The sequence below is a fragment of the Palaemon carinicauda genome, chromosome 8 (genome assembly GCF_036898095.1).
Source record: "Palaemon carinicauda isolate YSFRI2023 chromosome 8, ASM3689809v2, whole genome shotgun sequence".
Taxonomy (NCBI): Eukaryota; Metazoa; Arthropoda; class Malacostraca; order Decapoda; family Palaemonidae; genus Palaemon; species Palaemon carinicauda.
In genome coordinates, this window is record NC_090732.1 from 60,753,933 (window position 1) to 60,780,351 (window position 26,419).

The window sequence follows — 26,419 nt, forward strand, 5'->3', positions numbered from 1 at the left end:
CGAAAGAATTCTCCTCCATACAGAGGTCAGGTGGCTATCACGTGGCAAAGTGTTGTCGAGAGTACATGAACTTGGTCAGGAAATGATAGTTTTCTTTATTCTTCAGGAAAAACCTGAATTTTTTTAACTACTGGCTGCTGAAATTTGGAGTGCAAAGTTATGGTACCTGGTGGATATATTTGAACATTTAAACTAGGTTAATACTAGTATGCAAGGGAAAAATGAGATTATGTTAACATTATCTGACAAAATGAAGGGCTTGCTGGAGAAAATAAGGTTTTGGAAAGATAGGGTGAGTGATGGCAATGCCGATATGTTTCCAAAGACTGCTGAAACCAAATATACAGACACTATTCCACTCATCAAGGAGCACCTTGAAATTCTAGAATTGCACTTTGAAAAATATTTCTCTAATATATCTGTTGATCAATATCATTGGGTAAGAAATCCTTTCATCCATGATCCCTCAAGCAAGCCACGAGTTAGTATCCTTGAAGAAGAGGAACTAATTAGCACCCGTAATAACCACACACTAAAATTGGAGTACTTGGATATGTCACAAGAAAGCTATTGGTTAAGTATTGGAAAGGAACACCCTCATAAAGCCATAAAAGCCCAGAAAATATTGCTCCAGTTCTCGACCTCATATCTGTGTGAGCTAGGATTTTAAACACTCACAACCATCAAAACTAAGAAGAGGTCTAGGTTGCTGAGTGTTGAAGAGGAAATGAGAGTGTGCCTGTCCAGTGTCCCTCCTAACATTGAAAGGATATGCAAATCCAGACAGGCGCAAGTGTCTCATTAATCAGGTATGTTTAATCTGCAACAGGAATGTATGTTGCACATCATTCCTATATGCTCATTAATTCATTCATATATGATAATAGAAAAATTGATAATAATAATTATAACTATTATTATTTTTATTATTATTATTATTATCATAACCATTACCCATATGTACACACATTTTAACTAATATCATTGGTAGCCTTACATATTGCGTACCTTTGTGTCAGTTGAATATGTAGCAGGCTTATATAATAATAGTTATAATCACAATGACTGTAGAGTTGGTGCGCTGTCAAAGTTCAGGATATATCATAAATGCACCACTAAGGAATAAAGGTTGAGAACCTCTGGTATATATATATATATACAGTTTATATATATATATATATATATATATATATATATATATATATATATCTGAATTTGAACTGCCATCCATATCAACCAAATACTATCACTCCAAAATTAAATTCTATAATTATAAAATGATTCCTGATCTCTCTCTCTCTCTCTCTCTCTCTCTCTCTCTCTCTCTCTCTCTCTCTCTCTCTGAATTTGACCTGCCATCTATATCAACCAAATGCTATCACTCCAAAATTAAATTTTATGATTATAAAATGATTCATGATATCTCTCTCTCTCTCTCTCTCTCTCTCTCTCTCTCTCTCTCTCTCTCTCTCTCTCTCTCTCTCTCTCTCTCTCTCTCTCTCAAATCTTGTACTTCTGGCAGAAATGGAAGGCATTGGTAAAGGGTAGGTAAATGAAAACTACCAGCTACGAGAACATCAGCCAAAGTTTCCAAAGACGTATAGAAGTTATGATTGCATGTGTTTGTTTACTTGAAGTTCGTATGTACTTTGTGTTTTCACAACATCCTCGGGAGCTTTATAGCAAGGTCATAGAAGGAACAAAAGGTAAGCAGAGAACAAGGAAAAAGAGCCAAGAAGAGAGGGAAACATGAATAAAAGTACAAAGCTGAATCATGTTAACTAAAAGACTGGCAACAATGAGAGATCGCTGGCAACTCGTAACATAGTTATAGTAAACCGAGGGCTCAAATATCTCGTTTAGGGTGCGTTTATGTATGAATAAACAATAAAAATTATCATAAAATGTTTTCTTGATTTCTTTAAGAAAAGAAGCAAAAATTTGTCGCAAACCTTTGGGTACATTTTTCTCACTTATTTGTTGTTCGATATTAGAGAGAAAGATATCATTGAAAAGAGGAATAAAAATCCCATAATTTTATGAGACAGAATTTTGATTTTACTTTTACCTTTTTTTCCCAATTATTTTTGGACTAGGCGATGAAAGAAAAATAAAAACTTGTAAAAAAGGAGAATCAAAATTCTGTCTAACAGAATTGTTCTCTTTATAAAGTAGTTTTTATGGTACAAGATTCAATACAATTGGTGTCATATTAGTGGGGAAAAATGTACCTAAATTTTTTTTAAATCATAATTTTTGCTAATAAACCAAAGAGTTTTTGATCAAATGACTAAATTTTTATATGATGAAGGTATCATATATGTCTAGATCATATATAGAAATGGCGTATTTTGGATCATTAAAAAAAATGGCGGACGGTCTACTTAATCTAAGGTTTATTCAGATTTAACATTTAAAGTCAAGTGATTATGTAATATTCAGATAGTAACATTTTTGTCTTAATTTAAGTTTTGTTCAGACTTAATATTTTGAGTGATTTATTTGTTTTATGTGAATTCTTTGAAAGTGTTGTAATTTATATGGAATATATTTGGTTTTGTGAAGAGTATATTATTCTAATCACCAGGGTTTAAAGTGGTATTTGCTCATATTCAGTAAAGAACTGTAGGAAGTTTAAATAATTCTTAAGAATAATTAACCAGGTTAGTTTTGAGTGTACTTAGAGACCTTTGGATATTAAGGGTTTTATATATTGCTGCCTGGTAGTTAATTAACTGTCTCAGAGTTCATGTATTAATATTTCCAAGTGTAACAGATTTAATGTAAAAGCAAACAGGTGAGTTTGGAATTTGAGACATTGCATAGCTTACCAGTCGTAATATACTGTATATCATACAGTGGAACCTCTACACACGAACGTATCTACATCCGAATTTTCCAACATCCGAAGTAAAATTCAAGCAATTTTTCGACTCTACACCCGAAATTTATTTCGACACACGAAGTAAGCAATTTTCGTCGTACCGGTTGTATCCGAATTTTTCGACACGTGAAGTACAATTCGAACACGTTCCTACTCTACACCCAAATTTTTTTTCGACACCCGAAGTAAACAATACCCGTACGCGTAGATGGTACTCTTAGCGCCGGATGTATTTTTTATTTCTGCCGATAGAAGGCAGCACTTAACGTCGGAGGGACCCTCAATTAGCGTGGCTTGGGTCACTCCTCTGTTCTCGTCGGCTTCGTGTGGTTGTGCGCTGTGCATTCTGCTATTAACTGTATTTTAATCGTGATTTTTTACGTACATCCTTTTACGGTTTTTTACGTAAAGCATGGGTCCTAAAAGGCTTAATTTCGCAAGTGGTAGTGGTAGTGGTGAGTAAAGGAAGAAATAAATGCTTTCTTTAGAAGTAAAGCAAGAAATTATTGAAAAGCATGAGTGAACTTGCAAAAGAATATGGCCGAAATATGTCGATGATCTCGACAATCTTGAAACAGAAAGAAGCCATTAAAGCAGTGAAACCTTCTAAGGGGATCACCATCATTTCAAAACGTCGTAGCATGTCATAGAAGAGATGGAACGACTTCTGCTAATCTGGATCAAGGACAGAGAGATTGTTGGCGACACCATCACCGAAACTATCATCTGCGAGAAGGCGCACGCCATCTTCACTGACTTGAAGTAGGCGAGCTCTGTGGGTGATGCTGGGGAGAGTTCATCCGAACGTTCCTCAGACGATTTCAAGGCATCTCGTGGCTGGTTTGAAAAATTTAAGAAACGGTCCGGGATTCATTCAGTTGTTCGCCACAGAGAGGCTGCTAGTGCGGACACAAAGGCTGCAGCTGACTTTGTGAAGAGCTTTGAAAGGACCGTGCAGGAAGAAGGCTACATAGAGCAGCAGGTGTTCAATTGTGATGAAACCAGGCTGTTTTGGAAGAAGATGCCCAGTCGAACCTACATCACCGCCGAAGAGAAGAAATTGCCTGGGCATAAGCCAATGAAGGATCAGTTGACTCTTGCCTTATGTGCCAACGTTAGCGGGGACTTTAAAGTCAAGCCCTTACTGGTTTACCATTCGGAGAACCCTAGGGCCTTTAAGGCACAGAATGTGGATAAGGACCAGCTTCATGTTTTCTGGCGATCCAACTCGAAGGCCTGGGTCACTAGGCAGTTCTTTGTCCAATGGGTTAACCAAGTTTTCGGTCCTTCTGTGAAGAAGTATCTTCGTGAGCAGAAATTGCCTTTAAAGTGCCTGCTATGCCTTGACAATGCACCCGCTCACCCCCCGGACTTGAAGTTGATATCTTCGATGAATTCAAGTTCATAAAGGTGCTGTATCTTCCACCGAATACCACCTCTATCCTTCAGCCCATGGACCAGCAAGTCATCTCGAACTTCAAGAAGCTCTATACCAAGCACCTATTCAAGCAGTGCTTTAATGTCACGCAAAGCACAAACTTAACTTTGCGTGAATTTTGGAAAAGCCACTTTAACATCGTGCACTGCTTGAAGATCATAGATCAGGCTTGGGTGGGATTAACTCGACGAACCCTCAATTCTGCCTGGAAGAAGCTGTGGCCTGATGCAGTTTCTCCCCGAGATTTCGAGTGTTTTGACCCCGAACCTGATCCCGTGGTGGGTGCAGCGGAAGACGTAGAGGAAATCGTCTCCCTTGGCAAGTCTATGGGTCTGGAGGTTGACGCAGATGACATCACGGAACTCGTCGCCGAACATCATGACGAACTTACTACAGAGGAGCTCAAGGAACTCCATGTTATGTCTGAGCACATGAGTAATGACGAGGAAGGGATCGAGGAGGTAGAACATGTGTTAGGTTCGGCGCAAATAAAAGAGATGTTAGGAAAATATCAAGACGTGGTCGACTTCATCGACAAATACCATCCAAAAAATTGCAGGTTTGTCGTGTAGTTGCACAGTTCGATGATGTTTGCCTAACTCATTTTCGAAACATTCTTAAAAGCCGTACCAAGCAACTTTCTATCGATAGCTTCTTTAACAAAACTACGAAGCGAACTCGTGATGAAGAGGAAGGAAGTGGTTCAAAGAAAACGGCAAAGAGTGAAGAGAAAAAAATTCAATCAATTTTAAGTGTAGAGAGTGAAAGTGATTAAAATTAATCATCAAAAAGAAAAAAAGAAAATGTAAAAAATAATATATAATATAAAAATAAAAAAAATAAATAAGCTAAGTTAGGTTAAAGTTCACTTAGTGTAAGTTAGAATAAGTTACGGTAGTGTACGTTTATCGTAGTCACCCTCTCTACCTCCTCGCCGCCCGTCCGTCTCCTCTCTGCGTAGCAAGACCGATACTTGCGCTGGACTTTCAAAGGTAAAGCGACGCTAAAAACCCGTTTCTTATTTATTATTTCTTGATAATTATTCTTTTTTACATGTCTATTATCTAATTTAGAGTGCATATTGTCATGTGTAATTATGTGTAGTAATTTATTAAGGAGTTATCATAGGTTTTTGGGCTCAACCACAGATTAATCCTATTTCAATGTATTCTTATGGGAAAATTAGTTTCTACATCCGAACACTTTCTACATCCGAACACTTTCTACATCCGAACACTTTCTACACCCGAAGTCGGTTGTGGAATGGATTAAATTCGTATGTAGAGGTACCACTGTATATATTTGGTTCTTAGACAACACGAGCCATCATCGTCTAATATATTTTTGGTGCCCAGACCCATGAACCATAGTATCTTTTAATATATTTTTGGTGCTCAGACCCGGGATCGAGCGAGTCTGTTTTAAATTTTGGTGATAACAGGGCTGTGTTTTGATCAAACCTATATATCTCAACCTTACGAATTCGTCAGTCAAGTTTCTAGTAACTTTTCTTGGGACAGAGGAGCATTTACACCCTGAATGACTGTCATGATGAATTTGTCTAGGCTTCCTCTCCCAGAAAATAGCAACTAGAAGCTGATTGGTCGAGAGCCGTATCATCAGCTGATGACAACTACGGTGTTATTAGAGGTGTAATTCTTTGTGCATTTATTTGATCATGGATGAGTTCTCTGGCTTATAACTAGTTTCATAGAATTTTTTTTCTGAAATTGGAATAGTTGATCACTGTGAATGCCATATGGTTTTATTCCTTTATGAAATAAGGAGATTATGAGGACTTTTATATCGATGACGAATTTATCATGTTGGTCATACGGCGCACACAAATAAACAGTGTAATATAATGTACTTTTTTCTGATATTATTTGTATTCATTTGTTTATTACTAATATTTTCAGTATTTATACATTTGTTGACAAGATTTGATGTCAGTTCCCTTTACCCACCCAAGAGCTATGAGCAGGCAAAGGGCTTATAATAATAATGCAGTGGTACCTCTACATACGAATTTAATCCGTTCCACAACTGACTTCGGGTGTAGAAAATGTTCGGATGTAGAAACAAATTTTCACATAAGAATACATTGAAATAGGATTAATCCGTGGTTAAGCCCAAAAACCTATGATAACTCCTTAATAAATTACTACACATAATTACACACGACAATAATGCACACTAAATTAGATAATAGACATGTAAAAAAGAATAATTATCAAAAAATGATAAATAAGAAACGGGTTTTTTGCGTCACTTTACCTTAGAAACTGCAGCGCAGGTGTTGTTGGTCTTGCTACGCAGAGAGGAGACGGACGGGCGGCGAGGAGGTAGAGAGGTTAACTACGATAAACGTACACTACCGTAACTTATTCTAACTTACACTAAGTGAATTTTAACCTAACTTGGCTTATTTATTTTTTTTATTTTTATAGATTATATTTTTTTTTTACATTTTCTTTTTTTCTTTTTGATGATTAATTTTAATCACTTTCACTCTCTCCACTTAAAATTGATTGAATTTTTTCTCTTCACTCTTTGCCGTTTTCTTTGAACCACTTCCTTCCTCTTCATCACGAGTTCGCTTCATAGTTTTTTTAAAGAAGCTATCGATAGAAAGTTGCTTGGTACGGCTTTTCAGAATGTTTCGAAAATGAGTTAGGCAAACATCATCGAACTGCGCAACTACACGACAAACCTGCATTTTTTTTGGATGGTATTTGTCGATGAAGTCGACCACGTCTTGATATTTTCCTAAAATCTCTTTTATTTGCGCCGAACCTAACACATGTTCTACCTCCTCGATCCCTTCCTCATCATCACTCATGTGCTCAGACATAGCATGGAGTTCCTTGAGCTCCTCTGTGGTAAGTTCGTCGTGATGTTCGGCGATGAGTTCCGTGATGTCATCTGTGTCGACCTCCAGACCCATGGACTTGCCAAGGGAGACGATTTCCTCTACGTCTTTCGCTGCACCCACCACGGGATCAGGTTTGGGGTCAAAACCTTCGAAATCTCGGGGAGAAACTGCATTAGGCCACAGCTTCTTCCAGGCAGAATTGAGGGTTCGTCGAGTTAATCCCACCCAAGCCTGATCTATGATCTTCAAGCAGTGCACGATGTTGAAGTTGCTTTTCCAAAATTCACGCAAAGTTAAGTTTGTGCTTTGCGTGACATTAAAGCACTGCTTGAATAGGTGCTTGGTGTAGAGCTTCTTGAAATTCAAGATGACTTGCTGGTCCATGGGCTGGAGGATAGAGGTGGTATTTGGTGGAAGATACAGCACCTTTATGAACTTAAATTCATCGAAGATATCGTCTTCAAGTCCGGGGGAGTGAGCGGGTGCATTGTCAAGGCATAGCAGGCACTTTAAAGGCAATTTCTGCTCATGAAGATACTTCTTCACAGAAGGGCCGAAAACTTGGTTAACCCATTGGACAAAGAACTGCCTAGTGACCCAGGCCTTCGAGTTGGATCGCCAGAAAAATTGAAGCTGGTCCTTATCCACATAGTGTGCCTTAAAGGGCCTAGGGTTCTCCGAATAGTAAACCAGTAAGGGCTTGACTTTAAAGTCCCCGCTAGCGTTGGCACATAGGGCAAGAGTCAACCGATCCTTCATTGGCTTATGCCCAGGCAATTTCTTCTCTTTGGCAGTGATGTAGGTTCGACTGGGCATCATCTTCCAAAACAGCCTGGTTTCATCACAATTAAACACCTGCTGCTCTACGTAGCATTCCTCCTGCGCAATCCTTTCAAAGTTCTTCACAAAGTCAGCTGCAGCCTTTGTGTCCGCACTAGCAGCCTCTCCGTGGCGAACAACTGAATGAATCCCGGACCGTTTCTTAAATTTTTCAAACCAGCCACGAGATGCTTTGAAATCGTCTTAGGAAGGTTCGGTTGAACTCTCCCCAGCATCACCCCCAGAGCTCTCCTCCTTCAAGTCCGTGAAGATGGCGTGCCCCTTCTCGCAGATGATAGTTTCGGTGATGGTGTTGCCAACAATCTCTCTGTCCTTGATCCAGATTAGCAGAAGTCGTTCCATCTCTTCTATGATAGGGCTACGACGTTTTGAAATGATGGTGATCCCCTTAGAAGGTTTCACTGCTTTAATGGCTTCCTTCTGTTTCAAGATTGTCGAGATCATCGACATATTACGGCCATATTCTTTAGCAAGTTCACTCACGCGGATGCCACGCTCATGTTTTTCAATAATTTCTTGCTTCACGTCTAAAGAAAGCATTTCCTTCTTCCTTTTCTCACCACTACCACTACCACTTGCAAAACTAAGCCTTTTAGGACCCATGCTTTACGTAAATTTCCGTAAAAGGATGCACGTAAAAAATCACGATTAAAACAGTAATAGCAGAACGCACAGGGCACAACCACACGAAGCCGACGAGAACAGAGGACTGACCCAAGCCACGCTAATTGAGGGTCCCTCCGAGGTCGAAGTGCTGCCTTCTATCGGCGGAAATAAAAGATACATCCGGCGCTATGAGTACCACCCACGCGTACGTGTATTGTTTACTTCAGGTGTCGAAAAAAAATTCGGGTGTAGAGTAGGATTCGAATTGTACTTCGCATGTCGAAAAATTTGGATACAACCGGTACGACGAAAATTGCTTACTTCGTGTGTCGAAATAAAATTCGGGTGTAGAGTAAAAAAATTTCTCAAATTTTACTTCAGATGTTGGAAATTCGGATGAAGATACGTTCGTATGTAGAGGTTCCACTGTAGTAATAATAATAATAATAATAATAATAATAATAATAATGATAATAATTTTATTAGTAAAATATAATTATATATATATATATATATATATATATATATATATATATATATATATATATACATATATATATATATATATATATATATATATATATATATATATATATATATATATATATATATATGTATATATATATATATATATACATACATATATATATATATATATATATATATATATATATATATATATATATATATATATATATATATATGTATATATATATATATATATATATATATATACATACATATATATATATATATATATATATATATATATATATATATATGTATATATATATATATATATATATACATACATATATATATATATATATATATATATATATATATATATATGTATATATATATATATATATATATATATGTATATATATATATATATATATATATATATATATATATATATATATATATATATGTATGTGTGTGTGTGTATTACTTTAAATGCACACATACACACACACACACATATATATATATATATATATATATATATATATATATATTTATATATATATATATATATATATATATATATATATATATATATTTATATATATATATATACTGTATATATATACAGTATATATATATATATATATATATATAGAGAGAGAGAGAGAGAGAGAGAGAGAGAGAGAGAGAGAGAGAGAGAGAGAGAGAGAGAGAGAGGGGGGGGGGGGGTTGTTCACAATATTATTTTGTAGAATACAAATTAGACTGATAGACTATCATATAAAAAAATCAGGAGTAAGAATTGTGTGAAATATCACATTGGGTTTCATGAAGATGGGTTAGAGTCACTGTTGATTGAAGCTGTCTCTTTGGCTGGGATGAAATTTGGCAAATGTGAAGGGGAGTAGTCTGTTTTTCTGGTCTAGAGACATCTTCTAGAGGGCCATGATGCTTGTGTATGGGTTGATAGACGTGCAATAGAATCTGATATTTCCTCTTAAGTTACCACTAGCAATTTCAATAACAATACAATCCTCTTCATTGACAATTTTGTCAACACTGTCGTTCACACCCACACACATCGCATTTTTCACTAATCTATTCAGTTGTGTCTTTTATAAAATGTAATATTAAGGATAAATGTGTTATTGATGCTATTTTTAAACTTTTTATTAGACTTTTCACTGATCTGTATATGTATGATATCCTTTGTAATGAGTCATATCATTAATAAAGTAGTATTGCAATTATTTCTATGCTTAAAAAATATCAATTTTCAATTGGAAGATGTCAATTCATCAACAAATTATGCGTTTATGTTCCATTTGTCAATATAATGTTAATTTATGGTGAGACGAGTAACAGAATTGCTTTCTATGGTCTAAAAACGTAATAAATCTTGATAATACAAACATTAGCATACTGTATATCATTTCCCTGTTGACCAACATGATGCATTAGTCAGCGTACTGTATTGTTGTATAGATTGCCACGAAAACTAATCTATAACATTCCTCAGGTCCATAATAGCTTAGAAACAAGCGCATGATTTTTTTTGTCCGACTGAAATATACGTGATCCATGTAGGGTTAAAGGTTTTTGAACAATTCAGTGCTGATGGGATTTTGTATATTGTTAGGATATATTTTCGTTGGAAGGTATAAAATTTCTATTAAAGAACAAGATAGCACAGTTTATTATCCAAGAGTTTTTGAATAACCCAAATGTTCAGGAATTGTCAGAAGCTAATGTAACTAAAGGTCAGTGGCTCTCTATCTTAATGACATGTGGTAACCATGCAACGAGTGGGATGCTTAAGGTCAAAATCAAGTGTCTAGACCTAGAAGCGTTGATAAATTTGGGAAAGTTGTCGGTAGAAAATATTATGGCAGCTCGTGAACTGTTGGAGGAAGCTGAGGAGGAAATTTTAGCAAAGCAAGGACTGGTTGACCCTCAAACTGAAGGCGTGAAAGCAGATAAGGATGTTGAGGCAGGGATTCAACGAATTGCAGCGGAGGAGAATTTGATCGAGTTGAAGATGATGGCAAGACAGGAAGAAAAAGAGATGGAAGAAGCACGATATGTGAAGGAAATGGAAGCAAGACGGAAAGAAGAAGCCCGAGAGATTGCAAGACATGCGAGGAGGGTGGAAGAAAAAGAAAGAGAACAAGAAGAAAAAGAGAGAGAATGAGAAGGAAGGGGGAAGAGAGATTGCTCGACACGCGCAGGAGTTGGAGCTTTTGAACGCTCGTGCGCAGTTGACAACGCAGACAGAGGGGTCCCCTGCTAAGCACGATCCAATGCTTAATGTGTCGGAAGCACAGAGCTTAATTCCAAGGTTCACAGAAGAGCCTCCAGATGAGTTCTTCGATCATTTTGAAACGGTCGCATTGATGACGAAATGACCAGAAGGTAAATGGTCTGTGTTATAGTAGTGCGTGCTCTTTGGGAAGGGTCACTGTGCTTACTTATCATTATCTCTGAACCAGAGGAAGGAGTATCAAGAAGTTAAGAGGAGCGTGCTGCAAGTGTATCAAATGACCCTTGAATATTATAGTGAAATATTACGAAGTTTGAGGAAGGACGAGAAAAATACTTTCCTGGATTACGTTTATAAGGTACGACGATGTTTTAAGAGGTGGACAGAGGTTGCTAACGGGAGGGAGATGGCTGATTTAGAAGAAAAGATAATAGTAGAGGAATTCCTGAACATATTTGAACGTACTTGAGAGAGAGAGAGAGAGAGAAGTGAAGAAACTGGAGGAAGCCGCTTTGCTGAGTGAAGATTATATCATTAGTCGTAAACCCTCCTCGGGCATGAAGTTTCAACCGTCGTTCCGACCAAGTGTCAAGTATTCGACGAACCATGGAAACCAGTTCAGTAATAACTACGTGAACAAGTTCAACAGTTACAGTGGAAGTAGCATGGGCACTGTTCCTAAGTAAATGCGATAGTACCACGACAACAATCGTCGAATCGTCCTCCAAGTATCGTGAAAGACTTGCAGAAGGTTGATATTATCTGTTTTAAGTTTGGCAAGAGAGGCCATATCAGTAAGGAATATTGGTCAAACCAACTGAATGCAGTCGCCCAAGTGATTAAGGATAATTTGATGTCACAGAATGCGAAGATGAAGAAGCAATTGGGAAAGGATGGAGGGGAAAATAAACCAGCCAATGTTTACACGATGAACAGGACAAACTCAAACAGCGTGGATGCCTTTAAACCATATATTTATGAAGGCATGTTAGCAGCAATAGATGGGAATGAGCGAACTCCTGTTAGGATATTGCGCGACACAGGTTGCAACCATAGTGTGGATCAGTCTCTCACAGGAGACTTGGTTATTTTTAAGGAAATAGGAGGTGAGGAGGTTACCCCTATTTGCCGTTTGAAACTGTCATGCGAGTTGGTGACAGGTAATTTTGACTGCGGTAAAGGATTCATTGGCTGTCGAAGGAGTAGACGTCCTGCTGGGTAATGAGGATGGTGTAGAGCCATTTATGCCTTGTCCCATTGTAACGGAGAAACCTTTGAAGTATAGTCCTATGACTGAACTCGAGAAGGACTACCGATATGTTTCCTTGTTCTGTTATGACTAGGAGTATGATGAAGAAAGTGGCTGAAAAAGAAGAAAAAGAAATCGAAGGAGCAATGAACTTGGAGGATTTGTTTTCCAAAGAAGAGAATTCCCTTGATGGTATGCAGAAAGAGAACTCTCGAGTAAGTCCGAGCGGAGAGGAACGACAGAAGAGCGGACAAGAGTACAAAGAAGAAATGGACTTGTAAGAAATAGAAAATTCAACGTTAGAAGTAGGACAAATAAGTATGAAAAGGCTGATAGGATGGCAACGGAAGAATGCAACGTTAACAGAGTTACAGTATTGTACAATGTGGTGGACGAGATGGAGGCACAGTAGTCTCCAACCTGTTATTATCTTAAGGATGGGATGCATATGAGGGAGCATAGACCCGCAGATATCCCTGGGAATGCTGAATGGGTGATATATCACCAGATATTAATTCCCGCACCGTTAAGAAGACAGGTGATCGTGGTAGCGCACGAGACAGGACATATGGGGATAAGGAAGACGACAGAGAAGATAATGGAACACTTATTCTGGCCTGGCATGCATAAGGACGTGAGCCAGTTTTGCCGCGCATGTCACATATGTCAGATGGCTGGAAATCTGAACAAGTACATTAAGAAAGCTCCCTTACTGTGTGAGGAGAACCCTTCAGCAAGGTAATGATCAGCATTGTGGTACCTTTACCAAGGACAAAAAAAGGTCATGAATATATGTTAACCTTGATGTGTCCTGTAACGAGGTATCCAGAAGCCATAACCGTCAGGAACATCAGTGCCAAAATAATCACCGAGAAGTTACTAGACTTTTTTACTAAGTTTGGTAAACTGGAAATCGTTTAAAGTAACTGCGAAACGAATTTCACGTCCAAATTATTTCAGGACGTAATTAAACTGTTGGATGTAAAGCAACAACTATCAATTTCTTATCATCCTGAGACCCAAGGTGCATTAGAGAGGTGTCATCAAACGTTTAAAAGTATGTTAGCGAAGTTCTGCAACGAAATGAGGAATGCATGGGACATCGGACTACCGTTGATGTTATTTGAGGTACATAAGGCTTATCAAGAAAGCATGGGATGTAGCCCGAATGAAATGGTATTTGAACGAGAAGTACGAGGACCAATTAAAATGTTAGCAGAAAGATGGAAGGATCGAGAGGAAACGGATGGAGAATAGTCAAGAATTGGGGGAAAAGGATTGGCAAGACAAGGAAGTTTTCCCTAGAAAACCTTAAGACGAGTCAAGGAAAAATGAAGAAAAGGTTCGATATGAAAGGACAACAGGTATTAATTTTCCTGCCAATAAGGAGATCCTCACTCACCAACAATTTTCAAGAACCATTTAAGATTTTGGAGATCAGTGACCTGACGTTATTGAAACCCCAGGACGAAGGAAAAGTAAAAGGAAAGTACACGTCAACCTATTGAAACTCTACTTGAGGGAAGCCGAGACCGAAGCTTTACAAGTATGTATGGCGCAAACCATACCATCCACGGAAGATAACTACGGATATGAGATAGTGGCAGTAAGTAAAGTGAATAATTCGTTTATTATTCAGAATTTGGAAGAGAAATTAACTTATATGGACCAGGAGTAGCAAGAGGAATTAAGCCGATTCATTAGAAGTTTTCCTGAAGTTGTCTCGGACGTTTGAAACCAATAACCTGACGAAGCATGAGATACACCTCAAAACAACAGAAAGACCATTTAAACAACGAGCCTATTGACTGTCGCCGTATCACCAAGAAATCATGAGAAAAGAAGTGGACTATTTGTTACAAAACAGATTAGCTGAACAAAGTACTAGCCCTTACAGTTCTCCATGCTTGCTCCTGAAAAAACCGGACAAATTTTTTAGGATGTGTACAGACTACTGAAAGTTAAACTCGATTATTGTGGCCGATAATTATCCATTGCCGCTCATCGATCATCTACTCGATATTATTAAACAAGCAAGGTTCGTCTCCAAGATCGACTTGTTAAAAGGTTATTATCAAATTCCTTTGGACGTCAACTCAAAATTGTTATCAGCTTTTATAACCGCGTTGGGTTATATCAATACACCGTCATGCCATTTGGTCTAATGAACGCCCCCGCTACTTTTCAATGTGTGATGGATAACCTAGAATCGATAGAAGGAGTAGGCGTATATCTCGACAATATTGTGGGAAGAACATCTCCAAATCCTGAAGAAAGTATTACAAAAGCTGCGAGGAGCATACCTGATGATTAACCGTTTTGTATTAATGTAAAGCATATATCAGGTAAAGATAACGTGGTTGCAAATTATTTATCTCAGGCTGAATCGATGGATTCAGGCCCGGAATGAATAATGTTTTTTTGGGGGAGCTATCTTACGAAGCTGGTCTAGTGTAGAGTAATTACAGTATTTCTGTAATTATTTTATTTATATTTTGTTTGTGCATTGAGTTTTCGAGGAAGTAATGAAAATTACAAGGTAGAGCATGCTAAGTGTTCCAGTATTGACAGCGAGGTCAAAAGAAAGCCAGGAATGACTGGAGAGAGTGTTTAGACAGTAAAGGAGATGAGGTTGACAAAGATATGAATTCCGGAAGTGGCTATGGTGTGAAAATTGCTCATGGAATTATTAATGAAATCTCGACTGGGGCAAAGAAGAAGCGTATATTCATCAAAAAGAGAGATGGCTCTGTTATAGCAACAAAAGATGAAGAAAGACAATGTCGGATGGAACACTTTAGTGAGGTTATGAATAGGACATATGAAGGGAATAATTTGAATGATATACCTGAAGCTGATTAAGACCTTGATGTGCCCATGAATGAATTCAGTGTGTTTGAAGTCGAAGCTATCCTAAAAAAACTAAAGAGATGGAAAGCCCCTGGATACGATGGAATAACTGCCGAGATGATACTTGCTGAAAATGAAGTGACTCCCAGACTACTTACAAGATTATTTTGTAGAATGTGGCATGAAGAGGCAAACCCTGATGAATGGGAGTTAGGAGAGTTGCTGGAAATAACTAAAAAGGGAGACCTGACTGATTGCAATAATTACAGAGGCATAACACTTACGTCAGTTGTTATGAAAATATATAGTATGCTTATTCTTAAGAGACTGGAGAGAAAGGTTGATGAAAAGCTGAGAGATGAACAAGCAGGATTTAGAAAAGATAGAAGTTGCACTGACCAAATTTTCATTTTGAGACATGTTGTACAGCAATGCGTAGAATATAGAAATGCCTTTTCATGGTATTTTTCGACTATAAAAAATCCTTTGATAGTGTGCACCAGCCAATCTAGTGGAGAGTCCTGCATTATTATAGAATTCCTCTTAAATATGTAAATTTGATTAAGTCTGTTCATGAGCATAGCCAGTTCAAAGTTAATGTTAATGGAGTCTTATCAAGTGCATTTCCCGTGAACAGCGGAGTACTCCAAGGGAATATGTTGTCACCTATGTTGTTTATCCTCCTCATGGATTTTGTAATGGGTAGAACAGTCAGAGCCGGTGGAGAAGGATTGGACTGGATTGGTGATAGGAATTTAGCAGACCTAGAGTATGCTGATGATGCTGTCCTTCTTAGCAAAAGACCACAGGATTTGCAATGCTTGCTTACCAGAATATATGAAATATCACACGAGGTGGGGCTGAAGATAAGTAGAAGAAAGACAGAGATGATGAGAACGGAGTATGCAATGGAAGGTGAAATATCAGTGGAAGAAAGGATTAGTGAGGAAGAATCATTCAAGTATTTAGGAACAATGATCTCCAATACAGGGTCTTTGGAACTAGAGTTTAGTGAAAAATTGAAAAAAGAAAATCAGACAATGGCTAGGTTAAGTAAAAGTTGGAAATCAAATCGGCTAAAATTTCATATGAAAATCAGACTATATATCAGTTTAGTGAGATCAGTGTTTCTCTATGGACATGAGTCATGGTATGACAATAAAACAATCTCCAATAGATTTAGTAGATTTGATAATAAAGCCCTCAGAAGGATATTGGGAGTTAAATGACAGGACAGGATTAGAAAAGAAACTATAAGAGAGATTACTCGAGTACCATATGTGGATGAGATCATGATGAGCAGTAGATGGAGATGGTTTGGGCATGCTCTTCGCGCTCCCCAAGCGAGATTAGTTCACCAAACGTTTAACTGGGCTCCACAAGGCACTAGAAGAATTTGAAGACTCAGGCCTACATGGCTTAGAACTATAAAGCGCAAAGTAGGAGATGATGAATGGAGAAGTATTGAATTAAAAGCTCAAGACAGAGACGACTGGCGAAATCTAACCGAGTCCCTTTGCGTCAATATGCGTAGGCGGGAGATGATGATTGAAGAGAGGCTAACCAGCTCTTAGAATGAGTTCTCCTCATGTAGACATAAGCTTATTATGTAAGTTAAGTAAGACTTTTGTCGTTAATTTCATTGTATTCTTTATTAAAGTCAGTATATGTAAATATGCATTATTTTTAGGAATTAACTTTTTATTTCACATATTTTTGTTATGAAGTCTAACGTAATCTGTTTGAGAGTGTTATGTGACCATACAAGATAGGGAGAAGGCTCATGTGATGTTCTTTTATATTTTCATGAGGTATTGCGTCATGTTTATGAGAGAATACGCAATATGCCACATGCTTTGGAAAATTCGGGAAACCTAGTGATAGGCTATTATCTTTTTTTTCGGGGACAAAGGGTGGGCGGAGCTAGCTGACAGAGAGTCGCCTCGCTGTGCGGGATAGTTGCCCAGGAAAACCCAGGATTCCTCTCCTCTCTGATGCCTTGCCCAGTCGTCACCCTTCCAGAACTCGTTCTCCAGGAACATTCTGGAAGTAGCTAAGTCTCTTATATAGGGAACCCCAGGGTTGCATAGACAGACAGACAGACATTTCCAGCCTTAAGGACACAGCCATCTCACCTCTCTCTCACTTTCACATGCAGCCCAATGTATTGTTTTTAAAGTGTTCAGTGAAATAAGTAAGTTTTTTTGGGACGAGTTGTGTAATCATAGTGAGCTTTTGTAAACGTCCCTGTAGGAAGGTGATAGTTTCTTGTATTGTGATCTGATTATCTAGTATCATTAAGTGTCAAACTTGAATATTATATTCAGATTTAATTTCAAGTGAAACAAGTGATTGTATAGTTTTCATAAGTATTTCTTTTGTCCTAATCTAAGGTTTATTCAAATTTAACATTCAATGTCAAGGGATTATATAATTTTCAGATCGTAAAATTTTTGTCTTAATTTAAGTTTTGTTCAGACTTAATCTTTCGAGTGATTTGTTTTATACGTAAAGTCTTTCAGTGTTGTAATTTATATAGAATATATTTATTTTTGTAAAGAGTGTATTATTCCAATCACCAGGGTTTAAAGTGTATTTGCTCATATTCTTTAATGAACCGTAGGAAGTTTGTTTTAAATAATTCTAAAGAATAATTACCCAGTTTAATTTTGAGTGTACTCGAGAGACCTTTGGATATTCAGAGTTTTATATATTGGTGTCAGGGGTTATTTAACAGTCTCAGAGTTTGTGTGATAATATTTACAAGTGTAACAGAGTTAATGTAAAAGCAAACAGGTGAGTTTGGAATTCGAGAGGTTGTATAGCCTACCAGTCGTAATATATATCATATTATATGTTTGGTTCCCAGACCCTAGCCATCATCCTATATTATATTTTTGGTGTCCAGACCCGTGAACCATAGTATCATATAATATAATATGTTTATATATATATATATATATATATATATACAAAAGAATTAAGAAACAGTTAAAAAAAATTTTTTTTTTTTTTACAGATTCATTCAAAACTATAAAAACAGTTAAAATTTAAATGAAAGTTAAAAGGAAAAAAAGGAATAAATAAATATATATACATCAGACAAAGTAGTGGAACCAACCTCGCAGAAGCGTAGTGAGAAACTGTATGCCAACAAGAGTTAGAAAACAAACCAAAGAAAACTATGACAAATACAACTGAATAGAAGAAGCTTGGGTATTTAACGACGGAACTAGTCGTTTGATTAATATGGATTCAAGAAGATGTATGTCATGGTTATTTGACACTTGACCAATGATGGTAAAATCTTTGTTTTCAATATTTTGTTTGCACATTTTAGCATGAATCCGAATATTAGAATGTTTCAGGGTTGGATGTTCTGCAACCAGTTCGATAGCTAACACCTCTATGGGAATCAATTCTGACCTTTAACAACCTCTTGGTAGATCCTACGTAGGTCCCAGAGTTACACTTTGGGCAATTATATTTATATACAACACCAGAGGACATATAAGGACTCAATCGATCTTTGAAGTGAAAAGCGAGCCAATAGTGAGAGGGTTCTTAGGGATGAGTTTAACTTCCACAGCTGGGAAGTGATGTTGGATCATTTCTGTAAACTTTTTTTTAAGGAAATCCTCATGAAGAAAAGGAAAACTAGCATAAAATTTTTGTTTAGGAACTTTAAGTGTTTTTGGAGTCTGAGCCAACTTGTCATTCAATAATCTATTAAGGAAGTTTAAAAAATATTTTGGTGGGGAAAACAGTTTTTCTTAAAATATTCACATAGATAAATAATTTCAATATGGAAAGATTCCCAACTAGAGGTCAAAAGAAATGCTCTGTGGAGAAGAGTAAAAATAGAATTAGTTTTGAAATTATAAAAACAAGAGCTATAAAAGTTTGAACCCAACCCAGTGAACGTCTTTTTTCTAAAATCGTGGTACTAAAACCTTCTCTATTTCTAGACACCAACACATCTAAAAAGGGGAGTTTGTTATCTTCCTCCTTTTCTACGGTGAATGATATGTTTTCATGTTGTGAGTTGGCAAAGTCAAGGAATATTTTTTAAACTTCTTAATAGATTATTGAATGACAAGTTGGCTCAGACTCCAAAAAAACTTAAAGTTCCTAAACTAAGATTTTATGCTAGTTTTCCTTTTCTTCATGAGGATTTCCTTAAGAAAAGTTTACAGAAATTTTCCAACATCACTTCCCAGCTGTTGAAGTTAAACTCATCCCTAAGAACCCTCTCACTATTGGCTCGCTTTTCCTCTTCAAAGATCGATTGAGTCCTTATATGTCCTCTGGTGTTGTATATAAATATAATTGCCCAAAGTGTAACTCTGGGACCTACGTAGGATCTACCAAGAGGTTGTTAAAGGTCAGAATTGATTCCCATAGAGGTGTTAGCTATCGAACTGGTTGCAGAATATCCAACCCTGAACATTCTAATATTCGGATTCATGCTAAAATGTGCAAACAAAATATTGAAAACAAAGATTTTACCATCATTGGTCAAGTATCAAATAACCATGACTTACATCTTCTTGAATCCATATTAATCAAACGACTAGTTCCGTCGTTAAATACCCAAGCTTCTTCTATTCAGTTGTATTTGTCATAGTTTTCTTTGGTTTGTTTTCTAACTCTTGTTGGCATACAGTTTCTCACTACGCTTCTGCGAGGTTGGTTCCACTACTTTGTCTGATGTATATATATTTATTTATTCCTTTTTTTCCTTTTAACTTTCATTTAAATTTTAACTGTTTTTATAGTTTTGAATGAATTTGTAAAAAAAAAAAAATTTTTCAACTGTTTCTTAATTCTTTTGTATATGTTTTACTTTTAGCCCTGGGACAATGTGATTAAGAATCACGAAACGTTGGGATATATTTGAACTATCTTTCCCTATCCATACCATGAAATATATATATATATATATATATATATATATGTCTGTATATATATATATATATAAATATGTATATATATATATATATATATGTATGTATGTATATGTATATATATATATATATATATGTATATACATGATATATATTTTATATATATGTATATATATATATATATATGTGTGTGTGTGTATATATGTATATATATACATATATATATATATGTGTGTGTGTGTGTGTATGTATGTATATGCATATACAGTATGTATATACACACATATAATTATATATATATATATATATATATATATATATATATATATATATATATATATATATATATATATATATATATATATATATATATATATATGTGCTTATATATATATATATATATATATATATATATATATATATATATATATATATATATATATATATATATATATATATATATATATATATATATATATATATTATATATATATATATATATATATATATATATATATATATATATATATATGTTGTGGATGTTTTTACATCTGTTATTGCTGCTGGCGTGGATATTTTTACATCTGTTATTGTTTCCTGCCTCAATGAATGGCAGAAGGTATCACAATTGGGAGGTATTTGCATTCAAAGCTATATGAGAGAGTATTAGATGATATCACCCATCCCGTAGATCGTTTGGACATTTTTTGAAGAATTTTTTTCAAGGTTTGGGTCCTCTGATTTCAGATGGATCCAATGCATGGGGTAGTACTCTCAGCTTCTAGCTGGAAGCTCATCATTGCAGATATGGCGAGGATGGTTCCATAATTTGTGGGTTGTAGGACAATGCTCATGTACATTCTTCATCCTAAGTAGTAAGAGTTCTGGACATTCTCTTTTCCTGTATTCTTCCCAGGAAGAGTGGGGTACAACTCTGGGTTGTCTTCATCAGGCAGGGAAATGGTCAAAGAATTGATCAACCCTTGTTCTAGAGCCTTCAGACTCAGAAATCTCTAATAATGAATAAGTGCATGTTAGTATTTTCTGACACCATATATTCACTGGCATTGGCTAGATTTGGAACCTGAAGAGACAATGGTTGGAATCCATGTTCCTGATGCCAGCTATACATTTATCTTGGATTAATTTAAGGAAAAATTCCTTCTACGTCATTTTATTCCAGGAAAAGATGAAATACATATATTCCTGATCACACGTTTCCTTTTATTGTATTGGTGGATTTTGAGTTGGGAAGAAGGCCAAATGGAAGCATGTTCACAACTTTATTCAACAAGTTGTTTGTTTTTCTCACCAGTTTTAGATCCCTTAACATGGTAGGTGGAGACCCTGTCGCAGAATATGTTGAACTTTGTTATGTGTGCTTTTCCTTCCCTTTCCATCCTTTGAACAGTGTTAAGCAAGTTCGGGGTTTCTGCTAACAGGAGTATGACTGGCGGCCCCATTTTGACCGAAGAGAGGATGGTTCACAGTTCTGTGGCCTCTGTTGTGAGAGTGTTTAAGGAGGTTACCTCACAAATTCAATCATTGTAAACAATAGGTCTTAATGTTATTGCACCCAAACCCCTACTTTCTTCATCTAACAAGATGGGTTCTGTTCATTGTATTCTAAGAGCCACATTGGATTGTCCATGAAGAATGTACGTGTTCTGTTCATTGTATTCTAAGAGCCACATTGGATTGTCCATCAAGAATCTGTACAGCAGACTTTAGAATAATTTTGATTGGTGCAAATCAAAGCTGGAATATTTCATTGACAGATTATTTTTGATAGAGTTTAGTTATTTAATTTTTTGAAGCTATTTTTATCAGGGCTTTTAAGGATTAGGGTAAAGTCTATGTATAATACCTTCCTCACGTATCTAGGCTTAGACTCATCATCATGCATTATTGAAAATGTATTTTGGGTGTTTTACCATTGAAAAACTTATGGTTACCAGGATAAATTATTAGAATGTTATCCTAATGTTAGTTTTTGTCATTAGCACATTTGCTTTTTAGTATTAGCATCAGCTAAAACACATTGAAAGACTGCAGGTCTCTCCTATAATCTATGGTTATCTTAGGAAATGTCCCTGATTATATGGAATATCTACGGATAGTTGTTCTGGGGGTTGGAACCCTGTGATACCTGACGGTAATTCTCTTGTAATATCACTCGCAGAAATATTATACAGTAAGAAGCAGCCGAAGGGAACACCCATCAGGACGACATGGCTATCTCCCCCAAAAATATATTTTTCCTACGTCAAAATCCCTTTTATGAGAAGTGAAGATAATTTTATCTTTTGATCTACTTTTATAGCTTATAATATTTTGAGGATTTGTGTTAGCTTTAACATTCTTACATTCTTTCTTTGGAGAGGAGAGCTGGCAATACATCAGAGAACAGATTTATTTGTCCTGATAAAGCTATTAAGTTTTTATTTAGACAACACTGGATTATTAGATTAAAAGTTCCCAATTGTTTTGTAAATTAAGTATATTAGGGAGGTTTTCTGAATGCTATGTTGTTTCTAGTTAGGGGTTTAGTGACAGAGACAGCTGGGAATTAAAGGTTAGTCACATGAAGGACTTGAAAGTTCAAATTCATAAAATTATAGTGCACCTACCTCTTGTTGTTTCTGTAAGAGTCTTGCTTCACAAAGATTTTATGGAAATTTTCTGATAGGCATTTGGTGGAGTGTCTTGTCAGGTTTCACAAGGCTTTATCTAAAAGGAAATGTCTTTTCTTAGAAAATTACTGGACATTGGGTGCTGTGGTAAGTGTGGGTGATATAGTGTAAATAGGAAATTACCGTCAATTAATTTGTCTAAACTTGTTTTTTAGTTATAGTATTGAATTTTTCAGTGAGAAAGGTCAAGGTCTTGTTTGGGATATTTCAGTATGTTTGGAGTTTTATAATTACATATAGTGGATCTAGTTTTATGTGTTAATTTTTCAATTGTTTACAGATCACTGCAGTTAAAGACCAATTGAATTCAAGTGAAGAAATTGAGGGTCAAGAGAAGATACTGTCTTTGGTTAACCAGCTCGAATCAGGTGGTACATGTGTAACAGAAGTAAATCTTAGATCAGTTATTGAGAACCATGTACTGAATGAAGTTTCAAAGGCAGAAGCTGATTTCATTAAAGTTCAGGTATTTGAGCAATTTTTATTTGTCTAACATTTTAATTTTCATAAGTTTCTTGGTATTAGGATATGGAAATATGAACTGTTTCCTCATAGATACCTTATCTTACCTTGTCGGGGTTGTCATGATGAAAACAGAATTTGATAAGATTTATTATTTTTATACTTCCCTGAGGTTCATATTGCTTCTCTTTTGAAGCCTGATTTTATATCAATGTACATCTGCCATAAAAAAAAAATTCCAATTTTCTTTCCTTTCAATGTGCTTAGGCCTCTATTACAGTATATTACAGTATTGAGATAATCTTGCTTAATGGCAATAACCTTGGTTTGGGTACACTGCAGTCGTTTTGTCTCTTCATTGTTCTCATTGACTTTGGTGGAAAAGTATGCACATGTGATCCCTCAGACTGGGTGTATTTTGTTATTTTGGTTATAAGCAGTGATAAGAGACGTCTTCTGGATTAGTTAGTAATTTCTGTGAGAGATGTTCAAAGGAGTTAATACTGTTGTACAGTATATATTTTACCAGGTAAGCACTTATAAGGAGAGGAAAATACATTTTTAACTACTGAATTTTACCATTCTTGAATAGATCTCCACTGAAACCAGACCTTTTCAGGACTGGATAACTTTGAAATGTCATTCATCATCTTCATACAATTTTATGTGGATTTACATCAATTCAGTCTTCATTTAATTATAGAGTAAGTACATGTATATTTTTTATTTTCTAAAGTTTTTAATTATTGAAAGACTTCAGGTATTGAAGGGAGGACATACTCTGTTCAGTTCCCCTTAGTTTGTAAGCATCCATCTTTTATACTATGTATATTTTAGGAAAATGATTGGTACATTTGAAAAAGAAGAGTGACTTGACTTTGTCATCGGTTGGTAAAGTATAGATAAGTAGTTTCATGTTCAAATGGCTGACAAAGGAAAACCAACTGTTAGAATAGAGTACTCTTATCTCTTTAAATCAAAGTAGAAGGCAATAACTATCTGTAATGGTACTGTACTCTATTCTTTTAAATTTTATTTTAGCTTTGCCTCCCATTTGCCTGTTCCCACACATCATTTATAAAGTGAGATATTTGCAAACTTCACTCTTTCGATAGTTAAAAATTAATGTTGAAGGCAGAAACGTCTGCTGGAAATTGCAAATGCACGGGTGCTCTCTGAATTGTTGAAAATTAATGCTGTAGACAAAAAAGTCTGCTGGAAGTTGCAAGTAAACATGTTAAGGAGGAATTGTAGACCCCAATTTGTGCATATACCCATTTCATGTGATGTATATGTGTGATTGATTTTTTTTTATAAAAGCCAGATTAAAAAGTATTTTACATTGGATGAAAAAAAAAGTATTGTGGTGCTAAGACTTACCAACTTTATAAGTAAGGCGGAAAGATTTGGTTGTGATTCAGTATTATTATTATTATTAATATTATTATTATTATTATTATTATTATTATTATTATTATTATTACTAGCCAAGCTACAACCCTAGTTGGAAGAGCAAGATGCTATAAGGCCAAGGGCTCCAACAGGGAAAAATAGCCCAGTGAGGAAAGGAAATAAGGAAATAAATAAATGATAAGAATAAATTAACAATATATCATTCTAAAAACAGTAACAGCGTCAAAACAGATACAGTATGTCCTATATAAACTATTAACAATGTCAAAAACAGAAATGTCATATATAAACAATAAAAAGACTCATGTCAGCCTGGTCAACATAAAAATATTTGCTCCAACTTTGAACTTTTGAAGTTCTACTGATTCAACTATCTGATTAGGAAGATCATTCCACAACTTGGTAACAGCTGGAATAAAACTTCTAGAATACTGTGTAGTATTGAGCCTCATGATGGAGAAAGCCTGGCTATTAGAATTAACTGCCTGCCTAGTATTACGAACAGGATAGAATTGTCCAGGGAGATCTGAATGTAAAGGATGGTCAGAGTTATGAAAAATCTTATGCAACATGCATAATGAACTAATTGAACGACGGTGCCAAAGATTAATATCTAGATCAGGAATAAGAAATTTAATAGACCGTAAGTTTCTGTCCAACAAATTAAGACGAGAATCAGCAGCTGAACACCAGACCTGAGATCAATACTCAAAACAAGGTAGAATGAAAGAATTAAAACACTTCTTCAGAATAGATTGATCACCGAAAATCTTGTAAGACTTTCTCAATAAGCCAATTTTTTGTGCAATTGAAGAAAAGACAGACGTAGTGTGTTTCTCAAAAGTAAATTTGCTGTCGAGAATCACACCTAAAATTTTAAAAGAGTCATACAAATTTAAAGAAACATTATCAATAATGAGATCCGGATGTTGAGGAGCCACCGTCCTTGACCTACTTACAATCATACTTTGAGTTTTGTTAGGATTCAACTTCATACCCCATAATTTGCACCATGCACTAATTTTAGCTAAATCTCTACTAAGAGATTCACCAACCCCAGATCTACATTCAGGGGATGGAATTGATGCAAAGAGAGTAGCATCATCTGCATATGCAACAAGCTTGTTTTTTAGTTCAAACCACATGTCATGTGTATATAGTATGAAAAGTAATGGGCCAAGGACACTACCCTGTGGAACACCAGATATCACATTCCTATACTCACTATGGTGCCCATCAACGACAACTCTTTGAGATCTATTACTTAAAAAATCAATAATAATGCTAAGAAACGACCCACCCACTCCCAACTGTTTCAGTTTGAAAACAATGGCCTCATGATTAACACGTTCAAAGGCAGCATAAAATCAAGGCCAATCATAGGAACTTCCTGACCACAATCAAGGGATTTCTGTACAGCATTGGAGATTGTAAGAAAGGCATCACATACTCCAAGGCCTTTACGAAAACC

At 35.9% G+C, this 26,419-nt stretch overlaps 1 protein-coding gene across 1 annotated transcript in view; it reads left to right on the forward strand.

The window, feature by feature from the left end:
- The window catches only part of LOC137645741 (uncharacterized), a 326,800-nt gene that overhangs the window by 225,583 nt on the left and 74,798 nt on the right, over positions 1-26,419 (forward strand). The window contains exon 7 of the mRNA XM_068378640.1: positions 23,354-23,539. Coding sequence (XP_068234741.1) covers positions 23,354-23,539 — 186 coding nt within the window. The remainder of the gene's footprint in view (positions 1-23,353; positions 23,540-26,419) is intronic.